This window comes from Scleropages formosus, chromosome 5 (assembly GCF_900964775.1).
Source record: "Scleropages formosus chromosome 5, fSclFor1.1, whole genome shotgun sequence".
Lineage (NCBI taxonomy): Eukaryota > Metazoa > Chordata > Actinopteri > Osteoglossiformes > Osteoglossidae > Scleropages > Scleropages formosus.
Genome location: NC_041810.1, coordinates 1,281,271 through 1,309,074, shown reverse-complemented (window position 1 = coordinate 1,309,074; position 27,804 = coordinate 1,281,271). Strand labels below are relative to the sequence as shown.

At 43.0% G+C, this 27,804-nt stretch overlaps 1 protein-coding gene across 1 annotated transcript in view; it reads right to left on the bottom strand.

Moving 5' to 3' along the window:
* The window catches only part of LOC114910567 (low-density lipoprotein receptor-related protein 6-like), a 39,892-nt gene extending 12,405 nt beyond the window's left edge, over positions 1-27,487 (bottom strand). The window contains exons 1-9 of the mRNA XM_029252228.1: positions 27,117-27,487; positions 22,304-22,697; positions 10,590-10,787; positions 9,965-10,161; positions 9,237-9,371; positions 6,208-6,604; positions 5,188-5,359; positions 1,436-1,652; positions 1,024-1,313 (exon numbers count right to left, since the gene is read on the bottom strand). Of these exons, the coding sequence (XP_029108061.1) occupies positions 1,024-1,313; positions 1,436-1,652; positions 5,188-5,359; positions 6,208-6,604; positions 9,237-9,371; positions 9,965-10,161; positions 10,590-10,787; positions 22,304-22,697; positions 27,117-27,195 (2,079 nt within the window). The 5' untranslated portion in view covers positions 27,196-27,487. The remainder of the gene's footprint in view (positions 1-1,023; positions 1,314-1,435; positions 1,653-5,187; positions 5,360-6,207; positions 6,605-9,236; positions 9,372-9,964; positions 10,162-10,589; positions 10,788-22,303; positions 22,698-27,116) is intronic.
* Between the last annotated feature and the right edge of the window lie 317 nt (positions 27,488-27,804).

Here is a 27,804-nt window from a genome sequence, read left to right as displayed (position 1 = left end):
AGCTCAAATCCATGGCCTATCAGTGGATCTGCTCAATTTACCATAAAACAGAATGTCACAAGAATGACTGATATTCATCATGCAGACTCCTCAATCAACAATGTGGCTAACAGGACTTCCTCATCCTCATCCAGGATTAGGATTTACAAAACCCAGATACCTAAAGCAATTAATAAATTAAATAAATACTAGACTGAGCTGAACATTTAAAAATAAAGTTTCAAATGGGTTACCAAAGAGTCAGTGGAGATGCCTACGGAAACCACAAAACCTATGCAATGTTCATAAATCACTAGACTAGGACTACATCTTGGAAAAAGACTGTGCTCTTCAAGCCATCCCAAAACTCACAGCTCATTCTGAACAGCCTGCAGAGAGGTAAGGTAAAAATGTAGCTCTCTGAATTATTTATACCTGTGAAGGCATGTACAGTCTCCCCTACTGCAATGAAACAACCTCAAATTTGAGCACACACTTTATCCTGTCTCACCTAAACTGGAGGACATGAAGAATTTCTGAACATGATCCTGCTACAGTTACATGTGCCATGTAAATACAGAAATACTGTGATTTCTGCAGTAAATGAAAGCATTTTATATTCAAATCAGTTTAGATGGGATTGACACATGCTTCACTGCCAATTTACATAAGTGATGTTAACATTATTCCAGCACTCTGCATTTCACCCTACAGAACAATGCAAAAGAAAAAAAAAAAAAAAAAAACTGCTGTGTATTGCAAAAACGAGTACATTTATAGCATGCTCTCTCTGCATTTTGCACCTTTATTTTTTTTTTAAAAAAAAAAACCTCCAAAATAATGAACTTTCTTGCTAAAACACTAAGAACTGTCAGTCAGTTACCTGGCAAAAAAAAAAGCAACCTGCACACACCTTGTGCGCACACACACACAAAAATCTGCTATCAATTATTTCCAAGCTGGGGTCCCCGAGGAGCCTATTATACTGACAGCTGCAGGCATACAGCCAGCTAGGAGAAGTGGGCTACCGTCCCCCACTCATACCTTTAGTGTGATGTCCGTCCAATAGATGCGGTTGTCAGTGACGTCGAAGTCCAGGGCAGAAGCCTCCTTGACACCAGTGAGCGGGATTGCCACATTGTTGTTGTTGGTCTCCAGGGAGATGCGGCGGATATCAGTGTGGCGGGAGAAGAGCAGGAAGGCCTCAGGCACAATGCAGGTGCTCATGTCGCTGATGAGCTCCAGGCCAATGGGACAGGCGCACTGTACTCCCTGGGGTTTATACAGGCACAGGTGGCTGCAGCCCCCGTTGTTCTCCGCACAGGGGTTCGTACCTTCAAACAACAATAGTTCTCTCATGTACAATTACCTTGTCAGGCACCGAGGGGCCCACACCTAACTTGTCAAGGCAAGGATGAGCATACAGCCATTTTGCACCCGTTTTATGGTATCTTACCAAAAACCTGGTGCACATAGGTGGCTTTGAGGCCCATGAGATCAGGTAGCTGGTCCACAATGATTTCACGTTCAGCTGAGTGCTTGTGCACACGTTCGATGCTTCTCCGCTGCCAGTCCGTCCAGTAGATGAAGTCTCCCAACAGGGTAAAACCAAAGATGTGGGGCAGCTTATCCTCCACTAGAATCCTGCGTTCGGTGCCATCCATGTTTATCACCTGCAGCAAAAGTTCAAACGGCAGAGCTCAAGAAACTGGGCGAGGTGATTCATAAACAAAATGTAAGGATCTCTTTGTGTCTTTGAGATTTACATCGTTCTGGAGAAAATTAAAAACCAAATCAATAAATGTAAATTTACTTGGGACACACTGCCAAGCAAATACAGTAATGAGTAGGTAGAGTAACCCAGCATTTCTTTCTGTATCTTGTGTAACTTGTTCCAGACTTTCAAATTTCAAGACATACAGTACCAGAGATGTAGGGCACTTGTGGGTTATACTGTTTTCGCTACTCTGTGCAGTTTATACCATCTGATATTTAATGTACACCAGTAGACAACTGACTGAGAATAACCCCCAGCATACTTCAAACAAAAACAGGAAATATGTTATGCATTACACTTACTGCAGAAGACAGCATGAAAATTCTGATATAAACTAAGTTTCAGGCTATGAGACTGGTAGTTTAATAAGACAGTGCTATTGGCTAACAAATCTAAAGCCAAGCTCCCATAGAACATCACCCACTGGTTCAAAAAGACCAATTTTCACAGCACCCAAGCATCTCAAGAGATTCTTCGAATATGAGAGTAGGATGCTGAGGTCCAAAAGCACACGCGCGCACACACAGAGAGACACACACAGCCATGTTCTTTTCAATGGGTTTCCATATTGCAGGGAGGGCATTTGAATCACAACAGCAGCAGCATCACACTGATTGAATTTCAATGGTGGTGCAGGAGCTTGGAATGCAGAGGGCCGGGAACCTGGCTGCCAATCCAAGCAGTGATAATGAAAAGCAGCTGCCAGAGCAACAAACAAACGCACATATGGCCACCACATTTCTCCCTCAGACAGTCAGCAGTGACATCTTTAATCTCTTGTGTGAGCACGAGTGAGCAAGCACGTGAATGACAGAGAAGGGAATGAAGGTGCATGATGGGAGCTTGGACCTCACAGGTTCACACCCAGACACTACAACAGCAGCAAGTCATAAGACTTGGCATTAAGGTACAATTTGAAACGTCAGTTAAACCATTTGCACAGCATCAAGGCGTATCCACACCATTATTGAACCGCCATGATACTGTACAGAAATGAGTTTTTGAACATGGATTTGAAATGTTTCTCCTACAGACACAGTACTTAACATTAACCTTGCAACTTAAAATGGACCTTTCCATTGAGAAAGTAGGAATAAACAAGGGGATGAATGCATAAACAAACAAAATGTGGTACAGAAAAATGATGCCATTGCATACAAAGTTTTCATGCATCTATACAGCAAAAAACCCTGTAGCCTCTTTAGCAGTCTTAAATCAACAGAAACCATTTTTCCTTGAATTTTCTCAGCCATATTTTACATTTTAGTGGAAGACAGAGCTCCTGATATTTTACCATGCAACCCAGAATACATATAAAATATATCAAGCATTTTCAATATAAGAAATGCATTATTTGCAAAGAATTTAGACTCATCTTCACTGTACTGGATTGGAATTTTGCACCAATACATGTATTTCAGGCAGCAATCCCAGGGCTATAGGCATTACTTGTTCAGACATATACACGCACGCAAACATGCACATAAGACTATAGGCATATAAGAAGTGAAGTTTCCATCCTAAGTTGAGTGGTTTGAGCCTGAAGCTCTGTGATGGTTAGAGAGATGTGACCACAGTGTGGTGTTGGTTTCACATTCTGGGGCTATTCTAAACACTGCTGACCACAGCTGGAGTACAGGCTGCGAATGGAAGCAGATGTGGGCCTGGCCACAAACGCCACCTCTCTACACCGAGAGCAGCAGTGGGCGGGGAAGTGGGGCCCAGCCCACCACGCCCCCACAAAAAATCTCCTCCCCAAAGGACCCTGGTGCAGGCTGAGTCAGAGCACAGGATTATGTCAACAGAATAAAGGACATCCCACAAGCAGACAACGGAGAAACACCCCTCACAAGAGGCAGGACAGCACAATGAAGTCTTTCAAGAGAATAAAATTCAGCACGTTTCTGGTTAATTTCTGCCAAACTGAAATGGGGGGGGGGGGTTTTGTTTGACAAACAAAAACAAATGAGAAGACTCCAAATTCAAAAAGGGGGTTCTACATAAAACACTTATTCCTGCACAAAACTGCAACAGTAGTTTATTACTTGATTGTCAGGATCCCCAACTGCTGTGCAATGGTGCACTTTCCATGATTAGAGCATTTTGGTGTGACCACAACTGTACGTTCACATTCCAGTACAGGACAAGACATGGCCCAGGCACAGACATGAAACTCACTCCTGAGTGTCAGCCCAAGTGCTTTCATCTGGGGGCATCACAGCTGGGCACTTGTAAACATTTGCTCCACATTCAAACTTGAAGCACTCAAAGTCCCTTTGAAGACAAAGCCATAAAGGACTTGCAGAGGGGAAAAAAAATAAATAAATAAATCACATTTAAATACAACTCCTAGAGGAAAAGTACATGTGTAGGTGGCCCACCTTGCAGAGACCCAAGACATCATTCTGGTAAAATCAAACTGTGCTGACATTTGTGAGACCAACAAGAAGTCCACAGCGATTTTGGCCCTGCACTGTTTACGCCACATGTCAAACGAGTTGGAGGCCCCACTGAAGCAGTTTCAAAACCAGAAATTGTAGATGGAAACAATGGTGTGAAAATGTACAAGGTTTCTCCTGAGAAACTGAAGCAGCCCTTTATTTTCAAACCTTTATTTTGTGACTATTATCATGTAGCTATATAACAACTCCTTCCAGCCCCATTGAACTGAAAATACTGCAGCAGTTTCAGGTACTGCAGGATAAAAACTAGTGGAAAGAAGGAAGAGTTGCAGGAAAACTACGCATTTTAGTGAGACAGATAAAGGAGATGGTCAAAGACAAAAACAGAACAAAACCCTGCACAGAAAATGGAGGGAGCCCTCAGCAAACAGCTGATTCAGACAGGCAAGTAATACTGATCAATAGTAACACAGGATTAAAAGTTGAAATAGAGAACCCACTGAGTCCAATTTGTGTCCATCTGCTTTGAATGCAGAATGGAACCCCAGCTCTTGCCTCACATAATCTGTGTCCCATCATTCTTGCAAGAGCTGGCACCTCCCATGTGCAGAGAGAGGATGGGAGCTGTTGGCTCCTCCCACTGTCACCACAGCAATGAAAGAGGCAGCATGGGGCCACCTGCCAGATAAAGCCAGCTACAAAGGCCCCCTGCTGGGCCCCTTCCCTCTGCTCCCCATTATCCATCACATTACTGTTTTGGACATTCCCTTCATAACACACAGGCATGCACACACTACACCATTTACATTTCTGGCCCAGTGAAGGGTTTCAGGGAGGGAAGGGTTGGAAGCTCCAGTCCATCAGATATTCCACATAGAACTCTGCACTCTGCTGTAAACACCTCCACTTTTTCAAAAGCCCCACCAGAATGGCAGAAATTCTCTTAAGGCCCATTTTTGGGGTAAAAGCAAAAGTAGAAGCCTTCCATATATGCAGCGCTGAAACAGCTTGATAAATGCAACAACTCACCTCAATTTTGTCCGTTTTGGCATCACCCCAGTAGAGCTTTCGCTCACCGTAGTCCAGTGCAAGACCATTGGGCCAACCCAGCGAGGTATTGACCATGATTACACGGTCAGTGCCATCCAGGGCAGCGCGCTCGATTTTCGGAACCTCCCCCCAGTCCGTCCAGTACATGTACCTGGAGATTAACATAAACTCACTCTGTGCAACAGTCATGTCAGCCATAAAGAAAATCACTCACATCCTTTTTGGGCAGTCAATAGTGTAACCAGTAACTAATGATTTTCTCAGATGGATATTTACCTGAAATGTACCTTCCTTTAGAATGCAGAAAGGTTACATGTACTGTATTTTATTACTCATTGTCATTAACCTATAAAATACTAGCAACATATTATAAGTGGTTATCAGTTTATGTGAACAGCATGACAGCTAGCCTTTTATAACAATTCACTTTAGATGTTCTGAAGTATACTGCTGGAATGCTACTATCTCATATGATATTTTGGATTCCAACGTAGCAGCCTAACATTGAAGGACAAATACTGTTTGTTTTCACTAGTCGGTTAATGAGGAAATGGTCTAGAGGGGTGATGGTAGTAAGAATAATGCCAGAAGATGCCAACTTTGACAGTCGATCTTGGTCAGTCTCGTTATATCGAGACAGTTTTGGGGTGGGGGCACTCAATGGAAAGTACACATAAAAGCGTAAACACTCTGAAACACAGTGAAGACTGAATACTGAGTGTGCAGTGGTTTCACCAGTTAAAATAACATTGTTGAAGGCTTTCTAAAAGAGTTAAATGTAAAATCCTTTAGGACAGGGAACAAAATAGAAATCCACAAATACCTACTGTACATCACACAATCTCCAGAGTAAACAGCATGCCTAAAATGTCTTGACAGTCAACTCATTACAAGGAAATATTTATATGAGCTGGCGTCATTGTGCATTGGCTTTGGAAAGGGGCTGACAATTTTGCCCAATGCTGTAGCAATACTTTTGATGTACACAGGTATACATACCCTGCAACAGGGTCCAAAACAATAGCCCTGGGCTCATCCAGGTCTTCAGAGATGAGGATCTTGCGCATGGTACCATTAAGTCGGGTCACCTCGATGCGGTCAGTGCCCGTGTCTGTCCAGTACAGGTTGCGGGCCACCCAGTCGACCGCAATACCATCCGGGTGATGAACCTGTGAAGTGACCAAAAACTGGCTCCCACTACCATCCAAGTAGGAGCGCCGGATAGCCCGCACATCATCATCTGTCCAGTAGACGTGGCCCTCCACGGGGTCGTAATCGATGGCAATGGCATGCCGGATGTCTTCAGTGTTCAGCACAATGTCAGTGAAGTCAGCTGTATCCAGAGAGATGCGTCGCAAATCTGTGCGTCGGGCTAGAAGCAACAGCTGAGTAGCACCTGGTCGGACACAACGGGGACCAATCAGAAATTCATGCCACAAAGGTTAAGCTATTCTGTTAATGCTATTGTAATTAAGGGAAACCTTGTGTGTCAACTTCTACATAATGACCACTGTACTAATTTTGTTTAGAGCCATATAACACCACCACAAATAAGGGCTAATTTATCCAGAAATACTGAAAAGATATATCCAGGACCTAAACTGAATAGTGCACAGTCATTCACAAAACCCTGAGAAATACCATCCTTACTGAATTCACAGCTTATAAAAGGAAAGATCTTTTTGAGCCAACCACTGTAAGGTTTATAGTAAGTACTATAGATGGTAGCACATTTCCCATTTAAAGGACATTCTCTTTAAGACTGGGCAACAGCCAGTTAAGTTTTCTTGTTGATACATGCCTGTGGTATTTTCCTAGCTCAAACCCCTCACAACCAATGTAAAACTGTACCAGTATCTATCTTTCATTTTCTATTAATCCTGAAAGCCCTCGCCCATTCTGTGTGGTGTAAAATGGGTATTGGGGGCAAGCTCTACAGGGCCACTCTGGACAATCAGGCATTACTAGTACACATTTGTTCAGGCACTGTATGCTGCAATCCCATGGCCCAGCCAGCACAGTGAACCAGGACAAAACTATTCTCTCTGATGGTGTTATGAGCACAGCTGAAAGTTTTTTTTTTTTTTTTTTTTTAAAAGCTTTTTCTGTACAGGATGGGGCTTTATGGGAAATAATGCTTAGAGTAATGCTATACTGTATAGTGCCTGCTGTTTACAATCAGAGGAGCAATGGCATCTCCCAATATCTTATGTATTATGTACTTCAACAATGATTCTCTTAAACCCCAGATACTTCATTCAAAACTGTACTGGACAGCTGGTAGTACAGTGGTTACAGCTGCTGCCTTTGGCCCTAAAGGTCACTGGTTCAATTCTCACCTCCAGCTGTAATACCCAGCAGCAGCTTCACAGAGCTATGTAGGAGTGTTTTATTTCAACAAGTGAAAGGAGTGGGGCCAAAACAAATGTGGTTTGATTGCCTTCAACAAATGCCCTTCTCACAACATCCATTACATGTCTGAGGAAACAAACCAGAAAGTACAAAAACAGCAAAGCCATAAATCAGAGGTGGAAAGAAGTGGAGGTTTCCATGGCAACTACTAGGTCAGTGAGTGTCAGGAACGGTCATGAACACCAGACAGACAAAAGGGGAGGGGGTATCCATCCAAAAAACCGAGTCTCAGATTGTTTCTTAAAGACAAGGCAGTTAATGAAAAAGGCCGCAAACACTGATGCACTGGTTACTTGCATTACAAATATTTTGGTTACAAAAAACAAAACAAAAAAAAAATCCTCCACAGCTGTATTTGCTAAAATTTGTCTGTTACACTGCGTATCTTATGCTGTAAAAATAACCAGCTGTATGCAAAATATATTAGAAAAAAAGGCTAAATGGGAGTGTGGGACATCCTATTCTGTGGCACACCTAGTCAGTTTTCTGTTGGTTTCCACAAGAATACTTTGAATAATCGAGATCTTAAATTTTCTAACATTAATGAAAGCTAATAGTTACAGCACCTTTACAATATTCTGATGACATTTACTTGGACATAATTTCTTTCATCTTAAATTTTACAGCAACAAAAAAAAAAAAAAGGTAATTGAACTTTATCCCAGAAATTTCTGAGATGTATGTTACTTTGTTGAAAAGCACCCGCAAACTGAAAAAATACGTATGTAAATGTAAATTGTGATGCTATCATTCAGAAATGACAGATGATGCGTGTGGACAGCTATGTAATTCTATCCACCACGCATCATCCAGTGCCTGCAATAAAGCATGAAACACACATACTAACTGAAGCCGCTTATCCCAGGTGGGGTCGCGGCAAGCCGGAGCCTAACCTGGCAATACAGGGCGCAAGGCTAGAGGGGGAAGGGACACACCCAGGACAGGACGCCAGTCCATCGCAGAGCACCCCAAGCGGGACTCGAACCCCAGACCCACCAGAGAGCAGGCACAGGCCAAACCCGCTGCACCACCATGCCACCAAGGACGAAACGGCAAACGTTCAATACTTTTCCTTCAACAGAGGCTGCTAATGTTCATGTCCTTAAAAGTGGACATCCAATGCCACAGATCTGATAGATAAATTACAAGCACAAAAAGCAAAAGAGGAAGAAAAAGTGGGGAGGGGAACATACTGAGATGTTCCATTACAGACTGTGCTGAAAATTGATCACTCTCAAAAGTCACCCCAAAGTCTTCCTCCTCCACAAAGCTCACTTACCAAATGCATGTGTTTTAGGATTTCATAACAGCAATTAGGTCAGAGGTTGACTGATCTCTGCACAAGTACTGAGGATCAGGACTGTCTTTTAAAGAGCCACTGCTTCAAATTCTGGGGAAAACCCTTGAGGATTTTTTTTTCTTTACTGTGAACAAGTTCCTTTACCTGCATTAGCACATCAAATTGCATACGTGGGTGAAAACTAATGGAACCCCATTCAGCCCTGTTAAGCTAATAGACAGTATAAAGCACTTAAACCATGCAGCCATATGTATCATTGAGAAAGTAAGTGCTGTCTCCATGCAGGGTAATCTGCAGTGTGGTCTTTCAAACTTACCCTCCCGACAGGTCCGACCATCTTCCAGTAGCTGCACGCCAGTGGGGCAGGCACACTGGTAAAAGGGTTTTGTGGGTGAGAGCAGGCATAGGTGGGAGCAGTTGCCGTTCTTCAACGTACATGGGTTCATCAGGGCTTCAGACACAAATCAGGTGAGATGTTAAAGCAATAGCACAGCCCTGAACACAAACTATGAGCTCAATCACTCAGGTACACAAGATGTTTCTTAAAAGTTATTTGACCCTGCTACGAACCCCAAGAAGCCCGCACTAAAGGATCTAACGCAGTAAAGCATGTATGAAGCAACACCATCAACAAAAGGCCATCCAGTCACCTGATGGAAGTGCAGTGTAACCTGATGCAATAATTTAAGCCTGGGCAGTCAGAGCAACTCCCGGGCTCTCACTTAAGCATTAGACATTTTCTGCATTCTACCAGAGGAAGAAACAGAGCAGCTATTGTTTCCAGTGCCAGAGAACCAAAAAAGGCAATTTTGCAGTAATCACTTCTAAAGAATAATACCATTACAAAACAAATCCCAGAAACACTTGTGCATTGTTTCTAGAGACGTGAAAAAAGAGGAAACGATTAAGGGAAATGGGGGGGGGGATTAAAAACACACGTCTTGGAGGAGAAACCTTAAAGGCTCATCTCGAAAAGCTCTGATATTTTCACACTGTGCCACGCATATTCCTCCAACATGGACATAAGCATGGCCTTGATCATACCAAGCGGCTGCCGGTCCTCGCTATACACATGGAGGTCCATGGGGGAGAAGATGTTGGTGTGGACCTCCTGCCGGTCCTCGCCTGTCTTCTTGTTGCAGGAATGGATTGAGTGGGTGTTCCAATCTGTCCAGAAGAGTGTGTCCTGGTAGAGAGTGAGGGCGAAGGGGTGTGGGAGCGAGCCCTTCACTACCACCTCCCTGACAGACACAGAGAAGGCATTTTATCTTTTGCTTTTATAATGGTCAGTTTATGAGCATTAATACTGGAACACAAGGCAACATGTTACAAAAGCATTTTTGAACCTGGGAATGAAACCAATCTGTCAATCAATGGCTCTTAATGTGAATTTCACCAGACCGATGACAAAGCTATTATACTTCCATTGCGAGCCATTTAAACTGAAAATGAAACAAGTCACACAAAACGTGCAGAAAGATAGAATGTTACAGCATGCTTCCTTACTGAGTGCAGATTAGAGATGAATCGATTGACAGTTAAAGTACTTTAGTCTTTATGAATGTATAAATTTGCATTGACAATAGTATCCTGAGATAAGACCTGACGAAAATTACACGGAATGTTCCAAGACTAAGAGGCAGCAGAAAAGTGGTGAGGGGAAGCATACCGCAAGCTGCCATCCAGACTGGATCGGTGAATGAAATTATACTTTGCATCTGCCCAGTAAAGCTTAAGCTCGGTGTAGTCCAGCGTCAGTCCGTTTGGCCAGTAGATTTCGCTGTCCACGATTATTGATCGACTTGACCCATCCATTCCCGCCCGTTCAATTTTCGGAATTTCCCCCCAGTCTGTCCAGTACATGTACCTTCAGAAAGAAATGGAAACGAATGTAAATCAGATCAATTTAAAACAGAAAACAATGAAGTACTGGTATTATTAGTTATAAATACAGTGGAAAACTCCAAGGGGCATACTATGTGGTAGAGCTGCCCACAGGGCTGCAAGGACACCAAAGTTCAGCCACAGAAAGTACAGGGCTTTTGCCCTTTCTTCTGATCACCAGCTGGCTCCCCACAGCATGGGGTGGATACAGCTTATGGACAAAAGGGACACAATGCAACCAATTCAACATTGTAGCACTAGAAGCACAGCACAGGGAGCCAGCAGGCTCTTGTTTTGCAAATGCCAAGCCACAGGTGATCACAACCTCCTTCATCCACTTTTCATTGACATTAGAGCTACGGCAGTAATATGAAGACCTGCCCTGCCATTTTCTGTTCTTGCATACAAAGGGTCACCAGTGGAAACGATGTCCTTGATCAGTGATTGAAAGGAAAGCCATATCATTTAAGGAAATCTAGAACAGGAGGAAAGGAATAAGACAAATGCAAACTGCCATGATTTTTATACTTGAAAAGTTTGCAGCTTTTTAACTGAAAAGGGGTTTTTCAATTTTGAAAATATTGCTGCGTAAAGTTGCATATTATTCATATTAATCTGATACATTAATTCCAGCCAATTTATAATACTATATATTTTACAAAAATTATATATAGTCTTATAAGCATAAATGGTCACACAGCAGGTAGTAGCGCTACCTAACAATTCCTGGGCTGTGGTTTCATTACACCTCAATCCGTGTGAAGTTTAAATACTCATTGCGTTTACATGTCTCCTCTAGGTGGTCTGGCTTCCCCCCACAAACCAAACGTGTTTCAAGTGAATTGGTAACTCCAAATTGCCCCTAGTGTGTGAATGAATGTGTGTGATTGCTCTGAGATGGACTGGTATCCCATGCAAGGCTTTTCCTGCTTCATAAACTAAAACAGAATCCAGACCACCTTGACCTTGTAGTAGGCATGCGGCCATTGATAACTACTACCTACCTTATGATGGCACAATTAACTCATCCAAATTTATGAGAAAAATTTTGTCTTTCATAGTGTAATCAACTGAGGGGAAAAATACCAAAACTATAAACAGACATGTTTTCAATATGAAACATATATTAACCTGATACATTATACTGTAAAAGCAATCAACACTGTGCTTAAAGCATGTTAACAGCCAATATGTGGCAGCATGACTTGGGTCTTTGACTTTGAAACCCGTGTGTTTTTCTATAAAGCTCTTTCTATAAGTCACTCTGTTCCCTACCTTACAACCTTCGTCTCACTGTGGTCTCTAACAGGCCCCTCAAAATCACCCACACTACATTCCTGGCTACCTTTAAATCCAGGCTGAACAAGGCACATGTTAATAATCACTTTCAATTAACACAGTGGACTGCTTTCCCTCTTTCTCTGTCATTTTTTTGTATTTTTAACTTATTTTGTATTCGTAGTATACGGTATTCAATCTGACTCAGGAAAGCAATAACACAGAAAATGTAAAACGTAGTGGAGGAGGGGTCTCTCTCTCTACCTGCTCTGTGTCACCACATTTCCACAAATCTAATGGCAATGCCAAACACAGCCAATAGCACTGTATGTCACAGAGAGTTTCTGCTCTGCTGAATTATTTTACAATACATATATTGGCGGAACACTAGTCTCATAGCAAGACCAAATCAAGAACATCTATAATGCTGACCTGTTCTTGTACCACCTTCTGTAGCACAAACCCAGACTCCATCCCATCTTGACTGCATGGTTCTCCTGCAAGCAAGAGGCACCCATCCACTGATGAGATTTGTGAAGCTCTCAGAACTCATCTTCTAATCATGGTGAACACTTATGAACTACTATTAAAGTAAGAGCCCTGAGATATTCCCTGATGATTTTCTGGAGAAAGTGAAACTGTACAGGAAGGTGCCTTTACAAAGGAAAATATTTGTTTGGAAGGAGAGAGAAGGAGTGGAGTGATTTGTCAGGGTGATATATCCTGTGATTTTGCATGAACACAAAAGAAGAGAGCAGCCACAGGAGTCCTGTGCTAATGGATGCTTTTGTTTCCCAAAATTGGCCTCTGACACCCCAAACAGCTGGAGTGCCTCCTCCCCTAGCAACACAGCCACCCCCTACTCAACCGCCATGGACAAAATACATCAAGTACGACAGGACATATGCAATGACCCCCCCCCACGCTGGGAGGTGGTGAAGGGGTAAGTCCCATGTGCTGATTGGTCCTCAGGCACTGGGGTGGGGGTGGGTGTTTTGTCAAACAGGACATTCACACATTTGTATGAAAGACAATGATCTGCTCCATGTCTCCCTCCCTCTGGGCAATTGTGGGTTTCTTTACAAGTAGAACTGGATTACATTGACAAGTGATTTGGCACATTTTTGAACACTTTGTTCAAAGGCAACACTGGATGGAAACCAGAGTGTACTGTTAATACTTTAGGATGTTAGTATACTAACAACATATCCTTATATGAGTCTCAACCATAACCCAGTGAACTTACTGAAATAAAAAACAAAAATACAAGACTTCTCAGAAGGTTTAAAAGCCAGAAATACTGGTTACCTAGTCTGGCTAATCCTCAGTATCTTCTATGTGGCAACCAGGAACATGTACAATATGAATGAAGAGGTGTTTACAGAGAGGGAACTGCCCTCCAGACAGAAAATAACAGTGTATGAACACCACTAATTAGCATAACAGCCTTGCTATAATTATCAGGGCACAGACATGGTTACAGCTGCACATTTGGCTGTACTGAGGTGGAGTCTGCTGACCCCATAAGCACCATAAAAGACAAAACATTTCAGTTAAACAGCTACCAGTGGGTCTTATCTCTCATCTTGTTTTATAATTTTCACAGAACAGGTCCAGTCATCTTAGAAGAAACGTGCAACAAATGCAAAAGAAAATGGAAAAACAAATACACCTCTGCAGATCTGGTCAGTTACATAAACCCTGCTGTGCTACATACATCACAGCAACAAAAGATATGCATCACAATAAAACTCATACCACTTTGTTTTAAACTTCTGTGCTAAAATTCACATAGAGCTGGTCAGATAATGGGAGCGAGATCCATGCAAACAGAGACTGTGTGCCAAGAAGGTGAGAAGTACAAACCAAAAGTATAAACAAACAACGGACTTTTAAGGCATGGGTTCTGATGAGCCTGTAAACACTGTGTGCCTGACACGGCGAGTCTGGGAATGCAGTGGAAAGTGGTTTGGTTACACAAGCCAGGCAGTGGAGTGTGGTGGAGCCAGTGCAGAGACAAGAGGGGTGTAAACTGGTTGAACGTGAGAGGGTGAAATCTGAGGGGAACAAGCACAGAACAGTGCCACGGCCACGCAGCCCCACTCTCTTGTACAAGTATTCCATCAGCTAAGACAAGGGCATGCTAGAGGCTGTCATTACCAGAGGTTAAGAGAGGTCAGTGTTGGAGAAGGACTTCTGAACAGAATCACACTGGGGGGTTCAGAAGGACAAGGGTGGGGTTGCATCCAGCTGGGGTGGGACTGTTAATGAGACTAATTTTGCAGTTCTCAAAAACTTTCTCTGCAACTGCACAAGAGCACTTAGCTGTCCTCATCATGTGCATGTAAATTTAGCACATGCTATACAAACCAAGCTCAAATCTTTCAAAAAATTTCCTTTTCAAAGATACTCAATCACTGCAGGCTTTTTGCAGTATTTCAAAATTGGCTTTGACAAAGTATAAAAATGTACTGATAACCCACTGCCCTACATTTGCATCAGACCATGGCATAAGCTTGTTCCAGGGTCAATTCACATGGGTATCACTATAGGCGTGGCCAAGAAACCAAGGTTTCATTATTTTTATGACTGCCATATATTTAAAGGATCCAACAAATGGATACTCAGAATAAGAAAGCTGGCAAGGACATGAAGTTGCAATCTGAAAGTTGCTAGTTAGTTACTCTTCACTATGATAGTAAAAGTGTTACAGAATGAACACAGTAAAGCTACAATTGGGGTATGCAGGCATTGGTTGAACACAGTAAATATCTTAGAATAAGCAACAAAACACCTTTCTGCAGCAGTGTTGAATTATGCACGACGTGCAAAGCCATAATAAGACGGCATAAACCAGGAAAATTGTGAAAGCAAAATGAAGGCAGAAAATGCCCTCCTTTGTGGCCTTTGACTGTGAATAAGACAAGCTGCAGCGTGTCCAGAGGCCACGTTAGGGTTATAACGGCATTCGTTAAACTGATTTCATTTCTCCGGGAACACAATCACAAAACACATGAGCCCTCATGTATCATTTATGTACCACATACTTTAGTTAAAAATATCTTGCCCTTCCTTATAAACTGCTTTTGTCAGAAGGCCTACAGAGCAGTATTTTAACACTTTAGTTTTGTATGTTACTAGCAAGCAATGTTCATTATTTACACTTTAACCATGTTTGTGCTTAATTCAGGGATTAAAATCTCAACATTGCCCTCAAATTTACACACTACAGTGTGTGAGAATCAGTTGAAAAACTGGGTTTTATTGAACTGCTATAAAATAAATCCAAAATGGAGAGATCCAAGGTAAATGGGAACATAGCAACAGGTGAGCCCATCACCTAGTGGTGTTGCACACAGTTTAGCCATCTGTGCAGTGTGACCTCTCATTACAAAAGTTTTACAATACCAACATTTTTCAAAACCCTTCTGTAAAACAGGCTACCAGTCCTTGATCCAGTATATCACACAGTTCCAATAAGCACATGTCAAAATCATAATGGTACAAATTCAAGGAGTCACAGAGCCATCCGTTGGCAGGTGTGCATACAAACACCCTTGTAAGAGTGGAGGTACATCCTGCTGCATGCAATGTAGCTTGTCCAGGTAAGAGCTGGGAATAGCAATGATATGGCACACTTGCACTATGAACTCCCATCAAGTCCTATTAGTACGGAAAGGGCACCACTGACAGGCCTTGGCTCTTAATCCATGTACATATCTTCCAGGACTGTTTAAACAGGAAGCAATCAGATACAATGTGCATCTCCCTCTAGAAAGCCTTGGAACCAAAATAAAGGGGAAAGGAGTCGTGGATCAGGCTTTCAAAAGACTGCCGTACTATAAGGTAAACCCCCACCTGCTGTGCCACGCTAAGCTACCCATGGCCTGAGACGTTGCAAATGCCTACCCATTGCCCCCTCCAGCAATGCCTACCCATTGCCCCCTCCAGCCCTATGCCCCTCTTCTATGGAGAGCAAAGCCAAAGGCATTAATCAGCTTCTCTGGTGCCACACAAGTTCAGCATTTAGGTCATTAGAGAGATTTTCTCTTGGAGAGAAAACTGTACAGACAATCACCAGCAATAACAAGAAAAATCACCACAGAAGATTAGGCTACTGAGGTGGGATGACAAAGGGATTTAGACTTCCGTGAAGAACCCCTGTGCTTTCTGTCAGGGATGCGCTGCTATTAAGACAGGCTGTTAAATTTAAGAGGACATTTTACTGTTAAATCTTAGGGAATCAAACAGGTTGTAATCTTTTGGCCCCTGCAGGATGATCTGGGGGCTTTCCATTAGAACCGACGTGACCAGCCACACAAACTAAAGCTTCCATGAGTCTCTGTGCTTCACATACACTTTCAGCTTTGCAAGCATCCTCCACTGTTGATGTGACCACCAGGATACTGGCTCCATATTTCTCATAGTGGTAATGCTATAGCACCCAGTAATTCAACCCCGCATTCATTTATTTGTATGACCAAAGCTCACTTGAAATAAAGCGAAAACTTCAAGTAACCATTTGACCAACTGACAAAACAGACATGCTCAATGTTCTATTATAGAGAGGCAGGGAAAATGGAATGCAGTAGCTATGCAACAACACTTGGTGATCCATCTCATACAGCTCAGCTGGTTTCACTTGGCCTGACCAGGGCTTATGAACACCAAGGCTACAAGTTTCAGATTTACTTGCGAGTTCTTTCCATTGTCTCAGATATGACAAAAACGACATGTTATGTTTGGATTGGGATGAAAAAATGTAAGGCTTTGTGGTTTGTTAAGGTTCTAGTACTAAACAAGCCATCAGTCAGCTATTTACACAGCCACACAAATAGCTGTGGGGTGGAGGGGACTGGTTTGTTTTCAGAGTAAGAAAATCAAAAACATGATCATCTCGCATACATTTTTCATCTGACTATAAAACCATAAAAGTAAAAGGCAACTTAGGTTAAAGAAAAAAATACATTTCAGATGAATCAATGCCTTGGAACTCTGTACTTATGTGGAACTAGGTCCACAGTAATAACAGAAAACAATCTTCACTGAGAAATTGTCGATTTTGTCTACACCAGCACTAATTTTCATGCAGAGTTCATGCATTAGACTTGTAACACAGAAGTGGGGGGGGGTGATAATTAAAAAGCTTCCTAATGCATTCACACAATGGAGTAATTACAGGGCTGTAGGCCAAGCGCTGGCTCCTCTATGCTCTGCCAGGAACCAAGACCTGTCCGGATGCCTGCGCAGAATGTTCAGAGACATCCCCCTCTACCATAATCGCTCCCCCAACCTGCCATGGTCCAAAGTATGGGGTGTAATTAAAATAAAACCTATGAATACATTATGAGCAGCTTTTATCAAAGCCCTAGAGAATTAAAATGCTAATTCCCACATCTCTCTAGTGATGGACGAGATGCGTAATTTGATGGCAACGGGTGACAAGAAGTGCAGGACATGGACCAGTCCCAATCTGCAGCATCCACCCCCACTACTACCAGCACTAAGCGAGATCCTGAATACCTTAAGACAAACCTACGGAATTCAGGTTTTTGCTGAATAGTAACCCCAAAAATAAGTCAACTACATTTTATCAGTCAATGTTCAGATTTGTAGGAAATACACTATAGGACAGCTGGCAGTTAAGTGTGCAATGGCCACTTGTGTTCATCTTCAGCTTTTCATACATTGAGATTAGAACAAGCTAACCAAAAGAGATGCTTTTGTAGTCTTTTTCCTCTAGAGTTTCCTAATGGCTAACATATATAGTATTGCTTTACAACCAAGGTTCTTTGTAATAGCATCATTTGTCTCAGTACATGTAAACTCATTTTTGCAGCATGCTTTCCAACTCCTCAGACTGAGGTCTGCAGATAATCAGTTTATATTTATAAAGCGTACAACTAATTCCTTAGAATTTTGTAAAGAAGTCATCACTGATAGCCAAGAAGTGTCATTTGTAACAAGCGCTGTCTGCTAAAGGTACGTTCCATGCCCACCTCTTTCCTCTCCTTCACACAGGTAGACAAGTTACTCGCCCAGGGGGTAGCTGTTCACGCAAGTCTGGCCCATATCTCTTGCAGTTGTTTGCCTGTGGCAGGACTTCAAAGGGGAGCAGACTCGCATGGGACAGACATCACCTTGAGCCTGAGCATGGCCAGGCACTGCTGGGCACAGTATACAGGCTAAGGGGAGGGGGAGTGCTGCTCATGGAAATTTACAGCATACTCTGGACCACTGAGAAGAAAATGACACTTCAGACAATGCCCACCCAGCATCATTCCTCCCAACTGGGTGTCAAAATGCATAAGTTCTGAAAATACCAGCAAATGACTTATGCTGTGAAGCTATACAATAAGTTTGGCTTTTTTAATTCACATGGAGGGCTAATTGGTGGCTTCCATGTACACAGCAGGTGGTGAGCGTAAGACTGAAAGAGGGGGGTATAAAGTCATGGAAATGCATCAAGTTCTCATCCTCAGGTTTCAGATGAAATTCCAAAAAATAATAAAAACACAGGCTGAAGTTTTGCGCAGCTGGGAACCCTCTCAGATCTGCTCAAAGGAAGCAGTAACTAATACCCCTGAGATTCATTTGCATGCTTCTTAAAAAAAAAAAAAAATGTAGCAACAGTGTAAGCAGAGTCACAACCATAATACACTGGACAGTTGTCTCAACTTGGGATGAGTGGATTAGGACTGGTGGCCTGTGCCAACATGGGTGGGACACAAAAACTGCTGGACCAAGTTTATAAATAGCATAGAAGCCAGGGGCTCCCTGGGGTGAAAAAAAGCTAAGACCTTACACACAACCAATAGAAGTTAAAAGAAATATGCTTGTTACCGGTGGACTGAGTTCATCTCTAGGGAGCACATTCTAAATGAATATTTGTATGCAAGAATGATAAAAAAAGAAAAGGAAAAAAGTACAGGAAGAAATTGAACATTTTGTAAAGCAATACAGTGCTTTTATTCCATTTGAATACAAACAAAAGAGAAGAGGGGATTATTTCCTCCATGGTAAAGACCACCTGTCCTAGACCCCTGGACCCTGACATTACGCTGTTGACAGAAACAAAGGGCACTTGTGCCACCAGGGGCTATCGCATGGCATGATGGGACCATGCTTCCAACAAAGTCAATGACACATGGGAGGCCAGTAAGACCCTCCACACAGTAGTGTCTGGTTCCCCAGTCCCCAACAAACCTGCACCTAAATTGCATTTTTTGTCAGCAGATAGCAAAATTAAACAAACACTTGGATGTTCACTTCAGGACCCTGTTCTGAAGTTCACACTATTAAGGTAAATTTTGGTTGCATAGTCACATGCACACAGGCTCCTTTATTCAGAACCACATAAACAGGACACAGGACCTTTATACTCCTATTTGCTGTATATGACATTTCAACCTACAGCTCTGTTCATTATTTTGCCATGTAAACAACAACAACAGATATAACTAACCTGAGGGGAAACTCCTAAACACACGTGCCCCACAAACAGGCAGACACAAAGTTTCCACCACAATGAAAAGAACTTCTGCCACACCATTGTTAGTGCTCCATAAATAAAGTATCACTTACTGAGCTGTGTTCTGACAGTAAAAGCAACAGACATTCAGCAGGGGAAGCCAGATCCTTTCCAGGCTCCTCCCACTTAGCACAGCAGTTGGAGGCAAACTTACACCTCAGGTTGGGCATCACAAGCACATATGGCAGCGTCACAGCTTAACTGTGATCCGGCAAACGAGTGCATTTTTCACTTCATTATACATGCGAAACGCATCGGTTTCCCAGGGAATGACAAGAGACAGACTCTGTCTTCGTCCAGCAGCAGGCACACTTTTGGCCCTCCAAATTGTCACACAAATGAAGGCAAGAAAGACACAGACTGGAAGCAGATGACTGCTAAAAACATTCCACAAGTACTTTGAGAGATGACTATAAATATTGATACTGATGAAAATGTGCAGGAAAATACATATGTAGCAGTAGGAAAAAAAAAAAAAAAGTAGAGGAAGTGAAAAATGTCAAAAAAAAGTGGTGGAGAACCTAAAGGCTTTCATGATGAATAGCGAAAGGTATCAATATATGTAATCATATTCCCATCATAAATGTGACTGGTGGGACACTTGCAGTGATTTAAAATCAATACACACTAGCACAAATTGAAGGAAGGGTCCTAAAGGTTTTAGATTTCTTAATGGACAGAAACTTGACAGCTTGTCTTCTATTTCATATGTGTTGCAAAGTAACACCACTACCAATGATCCTGTAAACCTACTGGTATATCAACTGTGTCTATGAAGGGGGGCTCTTGCTTGGTATTCTAGGTAAATGCATTAATATTACTGGTTTCTTTGAGAGGAATAAGTAGCTCCAAGCTAAGCCTTGGACATCAAACTATTCAGTTTGTCAGGTACGTATTATTTTGGTTATATTTCTGGATTCACGCCAATTCTCAGTTGTATTAATGAATTAAATTCAGCAGGCAATAATATTATCCAGAAGAGCTACTCTTCACATGTGGATCAATGCCTGCAAACCCATGAAACTCAGAGAAATACTGGGGTCCACAGCGGATTAAACCTGGGCAGGTGCACGTAAGGAATGGCTGCCAAATATATGGCTAGGGAGACATGTACTATGAAGATGTTAAGATGTAAAGGTCCTCTATCCACAGCATTCTGCCATCATTCACACTAAAGAGGAAATGTGAGCCATTTAACTTGCACACATACCATCACCCTGAGTAATTCTCCAGGTACACAGTATCCGATCGTGACAAGTGATCAAGGATAGCAATGGCATATTGGTACAGAGGGAATTCCCACTGCGTGACAGAAAAACAACAGTACAAGAAAGGGTTCACCACATAATTGATCTCAATTCTTGAGGACCCTACCAATGTACCTTTCAGGAAATTTTAATTGTGTGAAATTTTTTCACTTTGACAGCTGAGTTTAAAGGAAAATGAGTGCATTTTGTTCAAGTGATTAAACTTGACCATTCAGGAAAATAAGATGCTATTCTGAAAGTTATTTACATCCTGCAGTAAATGCCACTAAAACAGACTTCTGAAAGGTGATACTCTGCATGCCAGCAGATTCCTACCCCCATCCCTTTGTACACTAGAGCAAAGTAAAACCACTAAACAAGGGACAGCAGCATTGCTTGCATTAGAGGCTGTGGGTACCTCATATCCATAAGTGTCTCACTGCCTCGGTTGTCCCATTTCCTGCAGGTATTTTCTCCCTCAATTAAAACCTTTCAGGTCTTTATAGAGAGCATTTGTGGTATCATTTGGCCAAGAGTGCTCATTTCAATTTTTATCATGTTGAGAAAAATGGAGCTTTAGGGAAAAGGTGTTCAACAAAAAGGTGCAACTGTAATCATAATGGTAATGGAATATGAGATTCAAAATTCAACTTCAACAAGCAAGTCAAAATCTATGTTATGCAGAGAGATCAACTGTGTAAGAGACTGACAGTAATGGTTCCCTTGAGTGATCAATAGACAACATTTTCTGAGACACCAAATGCAGATGACAGCAGATGTTTATTATATTACCGTAACATCCAGACTTTACAAGAAAAGCATGAATTACACTGAACCAAGGAAGAGAGGGGAAAATTTTTTTTTTTTCCAAGTAACAGCTTGAGGAGTAAATAAATGTGAAACAATGCCATTTAAATTTCTACTACTCAAGTCTTATGGTCAACCAGAAAAAAATCATAGCACTTAAAAACTGATCCCTTGTTCTTGGGTACACAGAACAGCAGTTGCAATCAGAAAGCCAGGCTAAACAAAGACTCCAATTTATACAACAGACTGAAGTGCGCTGACCTTAAGTAAACCACAAAGCAAGCAGAAGAGTGATTAGCCTCTCACTGAGAGATCACACCATGACCTGTTTGTTGCCCTTCCTTGGGGAGCAGATGCCTTTATAATCACACGCTGATATAAAGCATTCCGAAGGTGCCGCTGCACGAATGCACTGCAGACTCCCCTTACATGGAACCGAATACAACAACTCACATGTCCGCCCCTTTCCTAGGGAGGGGGAAAAGAGGTCTTTGTTCAGGACTGAGATTAGGCACTTTCCCCAAAGAGCTCCCTGAGCAGTTTGAAACCCAATCTGGCCAGAGCCAACAGAAGTTGAATTTTTTCTCACGCAACCCAAACAAGACAGACTATTCTATCAGAGAAACACTGACTCACCCTCTCGCTGGATCTAGGGCTATAGCCCTTGGCTGGTCCAAGTCCTGCCAGAAGAGCACTTTGCGTAAAGACCCATCAAGTTCTGCCACCTCAATGCGGTTGGTCTCTGAGTCGGTCCAGTAAAGCTTGGCTCCAAGCCAATCGCAGGCCAGACCATCAGGTGAGGCCAAGCCTGATACCACTGTTATGGGGGGGCCAGCCGATTGGTTCAGGGAGATGCACTTGATGGCCTCCTCACTGACATCGCTCCAATAGATGAGACCATGGTCAAAGACGAAGTCCACGGCTGCCGCATCCTCCAGGCCGCTCACCACCACCGTAGCATTGCCCTTGCTCTGCGCTGCATCCACCAACCGTAAGTCCCGCCGGTTTGCATACAGCAGCAGTGGCGTGCCTGGAGGATGGAGAAAAAACATGGCAATATAAACATATCACAAACACATAGTGCAGATCAAAAGTGCAAGTAGCCTTAAAACAAATAGAAAAACACTTCAATAGATAAAACTCATATGCAAAAACAGGATTCATTGCCTGCTACCTACAGGGTAACTCCTCCCACTACACAAGCCACCATTTACACACCAGCACTAGAATGCTGTTCACTCATGCTTAGTTGCCCTCAAACCTGTAGAAACATCTCCTCACTTTAAGCACATGGTTAGATTAGGCAGAAGTAGTCACCATGCATAAAGTATTACTGTGTGTCTGCAGTCCCTGGGAACAATGATCTAAAATGCAGCTCAACACATGTTTTTTTTTTTTTTTTCTTTAAAAAAAAAAAAAAAAAAAAAGTGCTGGAGAAGACCAAACCAGGGATTCGTGTCAGTACACACTACAGCTGGAAGGTGATTCACATCAGAATGTCATGCAGATGGAGGGAATTTAAAATTCAAATCATTCCACTTAACATGTGTTAGACCCAAATAACAGCTTCCTTGGCATTCAAGCATTTACATTTATTCATTTAGCTGATGCTTTTCTTCAAAACAACTTACACTGTTAAGGTTACAATTATTTACCTATTTTTACAGCTGGGTAATTTTACAGGAGCAATATTAGGGAAAGTGCCTTGCTCAAGGGTACTACACCCAGAGGGGGATCAAACCTGTGACCTGTGGATTCAAAGGAAGTAGCTCTAACCACTATGCTACCAGCTATCCCCTTACAACAAACGAATGAAGCATTTAATCCCAAAACTTCCAAGGCTTAGGACCGCAGCTAAGCAGTTATTGCAATACAGTACGTTGCAGAGGGGTAAAAACAGCACCCCCATTCATTAAGTCCCAATGGAATGTCTACCACGACTGCTGACCACACACTTCACAGCATTTTATATTAAATGAACTTTATACTGTAATACAAATCATTTACACGTATGTTTAATGAACTGTCCCAGCTCAATTCAGTGGAGCAGTTCTTATTTTAGCGGCTGACAGTAACTCTATATGTAGACCACTGTAAGCACACGTTGTCAATTTTCTTCCACAGTAAAATGGTAACCGAGACGAGGCACTAACCCATTGTCCATTCCAGGTTTGTGGCTTGGATGAATTTTCATTATTCCAATTCCCCTCCTCCACTGTGGCAGCACAGCCACAAGAGTTTGCTTTGTTTACTGATCTGGATAAGTTCCCCAAAACCCCCAACTAGAGCCCAACAAAGACTGAATGAAATAGAGGCCTAGTTGAACTCATGTGATAATGAGAGGAATTTTCTGGTTCTGAACAAATTCTCTCTCTCTACCACTTTATAGATATTGGTCAGGAGTTTCTCAGAAGAGGGTGACAATACTACCCAAATGACTGGTTTGGACATAAAAGCCAGCTGAGGAAGGCATAATACAACAGCATGGGAAGACATTGATCCTATACTGATGTGTATTCATGCTACTTTTCTCCATGCGTAGTGGTAGCCTTGCCTAGACACTAAACGCTAGTGGGGGGGAAACTAAATCAACACTTTAAGATGAGACACTCCTTTACCTCACCCTGTCAAGATCCTTTTCTTTTTCAATCACGAAAGCAGCATCACAACAAAGCACGTGTGAACTTCACTAAGGCACCAAGACAGCAGGAAATGCAAAGGGCCAGCAGTAACAAAGCACTAAAGACAGGCACTTGAGATGATTCATAAATTCTATAAACATGAAGAGCAAAATGGATTTACATATGAAAAAACATGTAATTTCATTACTCACAAAGCCTATATCTCCATTTGAACTCCATTTATTATATTGCACCAAATCACGCAAGTGTGTCCAAAGTTTGCACACCTTAAGTACTCATTTTGGAAAAAAGCTCAGTCAAATAGCATGTGTTCACAGGGTATGGTATAGGCTCCTCATTTCAGAAACGCTGGCAGAGATTCAAACCTCAGCCTGACACATTGACTGCGAGTGCCAACGTATCGCTATCACGGTCAACCTCAAGTTTCCGTACTTCTGACCGACAGGCTGTTTTTTAACATGGGGAATTTCCTTCTGTAAATATTTATGAATTTAGGGAACACCACAAAAGTTCATTGATGTCAGTCCAAAGCTACCACTTCTCCCTGCCAAGTGTAAATGGAAGGAAAAAATTACATTTCATGACACTTAATGTTTGGCCTCTGACATGTTCAGAGTCTTGTTTCACCTTTATCGCTGTAGCAAGATCTGCCCCCTCAACCACCACCCACATGGATACTTCAGCAATATTTTACAGTAATTTGTCTACCACAACACCTTGATCAGCCACAGCTGACTTCTTAACATTGTCTAAAAGAACACACAAAACTGATTTGCCTTTTATATCCCAATGGCAACTTGCTCAGTATCAGTAAATCATTCACACTTATGATCATTTTATCACTTCTGCAAATCTAAGAGGCCTTGTAGGAGTATAAAAACTTTGTTAAATTTTTCCTCCATGTACTTCTGGACATTAAATCCCAATATCAGACTTCAGCAACAATCTGAAGCAACTGAACTGGTTTGTCTCAGAAGCCTATTTTCATGTGTGCAAAGCTATACTGACATATCAGATGACTGTGCTGTCAAAGATTAATACATTATGTAAAACAACACAATCTTAAAATCCAATACCTTCTATATAAAATCTGCCAACAGTATTTTGCCCCTTGTATGTAAACCATAAAAAAGGCCGTCACTTCTCTTCCAGCAAACCTAGCACTGCCCAAAGCAGAATTGCTGTGTACATAACCCAAACAGAGATGAATTTCCACAAAAGCGAAGGCACAGTAACCATGCAACTGATTCGTTATAAAACTTCACTCCCAATTTAACTACATGTTGATTAAAGAATCTTCTGCAGTCACTTAAAACAGCCAATAAATTAGTTCCAATTGTTTGCAATGTATGGTCGGTCAGTTTTCTGTTAAATTGCCCTTAGTGTGATTGAGAGTGTGACTGCCCTACCTTGCACCCTGTCCTTCTAGCACAGGCTCTGGACTAAATCCTCTGCATCAAGAACAGAGAGAAAGACCTAATGAAATTCCATTCGATGCATTACCTTGGTGACCCAACCGATTATCAAACCAATGCGCCTTACATTTCAGTAAGTTATTCTTCAGCGCATGGAATGCCTTCGTCCAAGACAACTTACAGTGTGAAATAAGCAAAATTAACATTGGCTTACTCATTTAAACAGCATGGTAATCTTTCCGGAGTTGTTTAGAGTACCTACTTGGATCAAGAGTGCTAAAGCAGGTGGGGGCCTCAGATCTTTTAGACTCACTGTATGGCAATGTCCTGAACCAGGACATTACCTGGCCTGCAGTCCCAGGAAAAGAACCCAAATTCAGCCCAAGAATACAGAAGCCCTCACCACAGCACAGACCTAATGCGCTGTTCTCCTCCACCAGGCTGACCTCTGACACCCAGCTTAATGTTGTCATCTTAGATAGAAACAAGTCACAAGAGAATCCACCATTCCCTCTGTTTCGAACAAGGAGAAGTCTTCTTGAGAAGAAGCAAGAATTTTGAAAGGGAAGTTCTGGAGAAGAACTAACCAAATCAATGCGAGCAAAGACGTCATGACGACTTTAAGTACCTGACTAAATGTCGATGTAAACAAGTTGAACCAGGCCCTGGTCCAGGGGGTCCATTTGTCGGAGGGGGGTATATATAATATATAAAACAGCAAAAAAAAAAGTTCGAAATAAACATTTTCCAACTGTAGAGCGTGACGCTGGAGTAGAGGCGCGAGCATTCATTTAAGTATAAAATCGCTCTACTTACTTCTTTACAATAAGCATATCATTTACATAAAAAAAGAAAAAAGTTGGAGACAAAGCCAGCGACACGACGACGGCCCGGGCCGGGGAGCCGAAACAAGGAGTTCGTGTGGGAGAAACGACCGACTGCACACATGATGGGAAATGCACTAAACAACAACGCGTACGGTGCAGGACTTCGCGGTGAACGTCTCCGTCGTTTGCCAGTGGACGGGCAAAGTGTCCCTGGGCTCCGGGTCGCGGTGCGGTGTCGCTGCAAACGCGGTTAAACAACGTCAAGAGCCGTACGGTGTAAGTAGAGCTCTGCGAAGTTGAAGATGGACGGAAAGACAGACAGAGAGAGAGAGAGAGAGACGGCAGAACGACCGGCCAGACTGAGCGCGCCTCCAGCCGAGCAGGGGGCACCAGAGCACGTCCCACGGCCGACCAGGTAGCTCCTCTTCCTCCTCGCCCAGGGCCCCACACAACAGGCCGCCTCCTCCAAACAATAATAAAATGGCCACTTCTCGTGCTGACCGTCTTCCCAACTTTCCCGAAGGGACTGGGGGCGGGAAACGCGCAGCCACGCGCTGAAACTCACCTCGTGTCAGCGGACAAACCGTTGCAAGCAGCACGAGCGCGAGCCGCAGCAGCTCGCCGCTCCGCACCACGGCGCCCATCTTCCTGCCTTTTCTCCGCACGCGCCGCCGCTCCTCCCGCTCAGCGCTGGGATCTCATCGCTCGCGCTCGACGCGCGCCCGGCTCCTTTTTCCGCCTCCCCTAGAATCAGCGTGTCCCACAATCGCAACGCTCCGTTCAGAGCTCGTCACTTAGTGGCCGGAGTGGCTGTCGGCTCCATTGCGCGCTCCTCGTTCACTCGTCGTCCTCGAGGCTCGGTGGCGCTACTATTCCAAATCCCTCATTCCGCAGCCTGAGCGCGACAACGCGCAACCTCTCGATCCATCTCCTTCCGCCAGCTGAGGGGGGGAACTCTCGGCCTCCCCTCCCCCTATTCTCCTCAGTCCGCGTCGCTCCGGAACCCGACCGCGCGCTATTGTTACAGCCGCTCACACGCGTTCCCCCTCTGCGCGGGGTCGCTTGCGTTTTACTCCGTAATACAATGAATAAAGTAGGGACTGATGAAACGGGTGGAGAGGTTTTCGGAAAGGGATAAACTAAGACCACAACAACAATTATTGTTAAGGAAAAGCATGCATTCCGAAGGGACTAGTTTCTCGGGACGTGGTCGGTGGTTCGGCTCGGGAAAGGAGCCCCGTGACCCCGCGCGG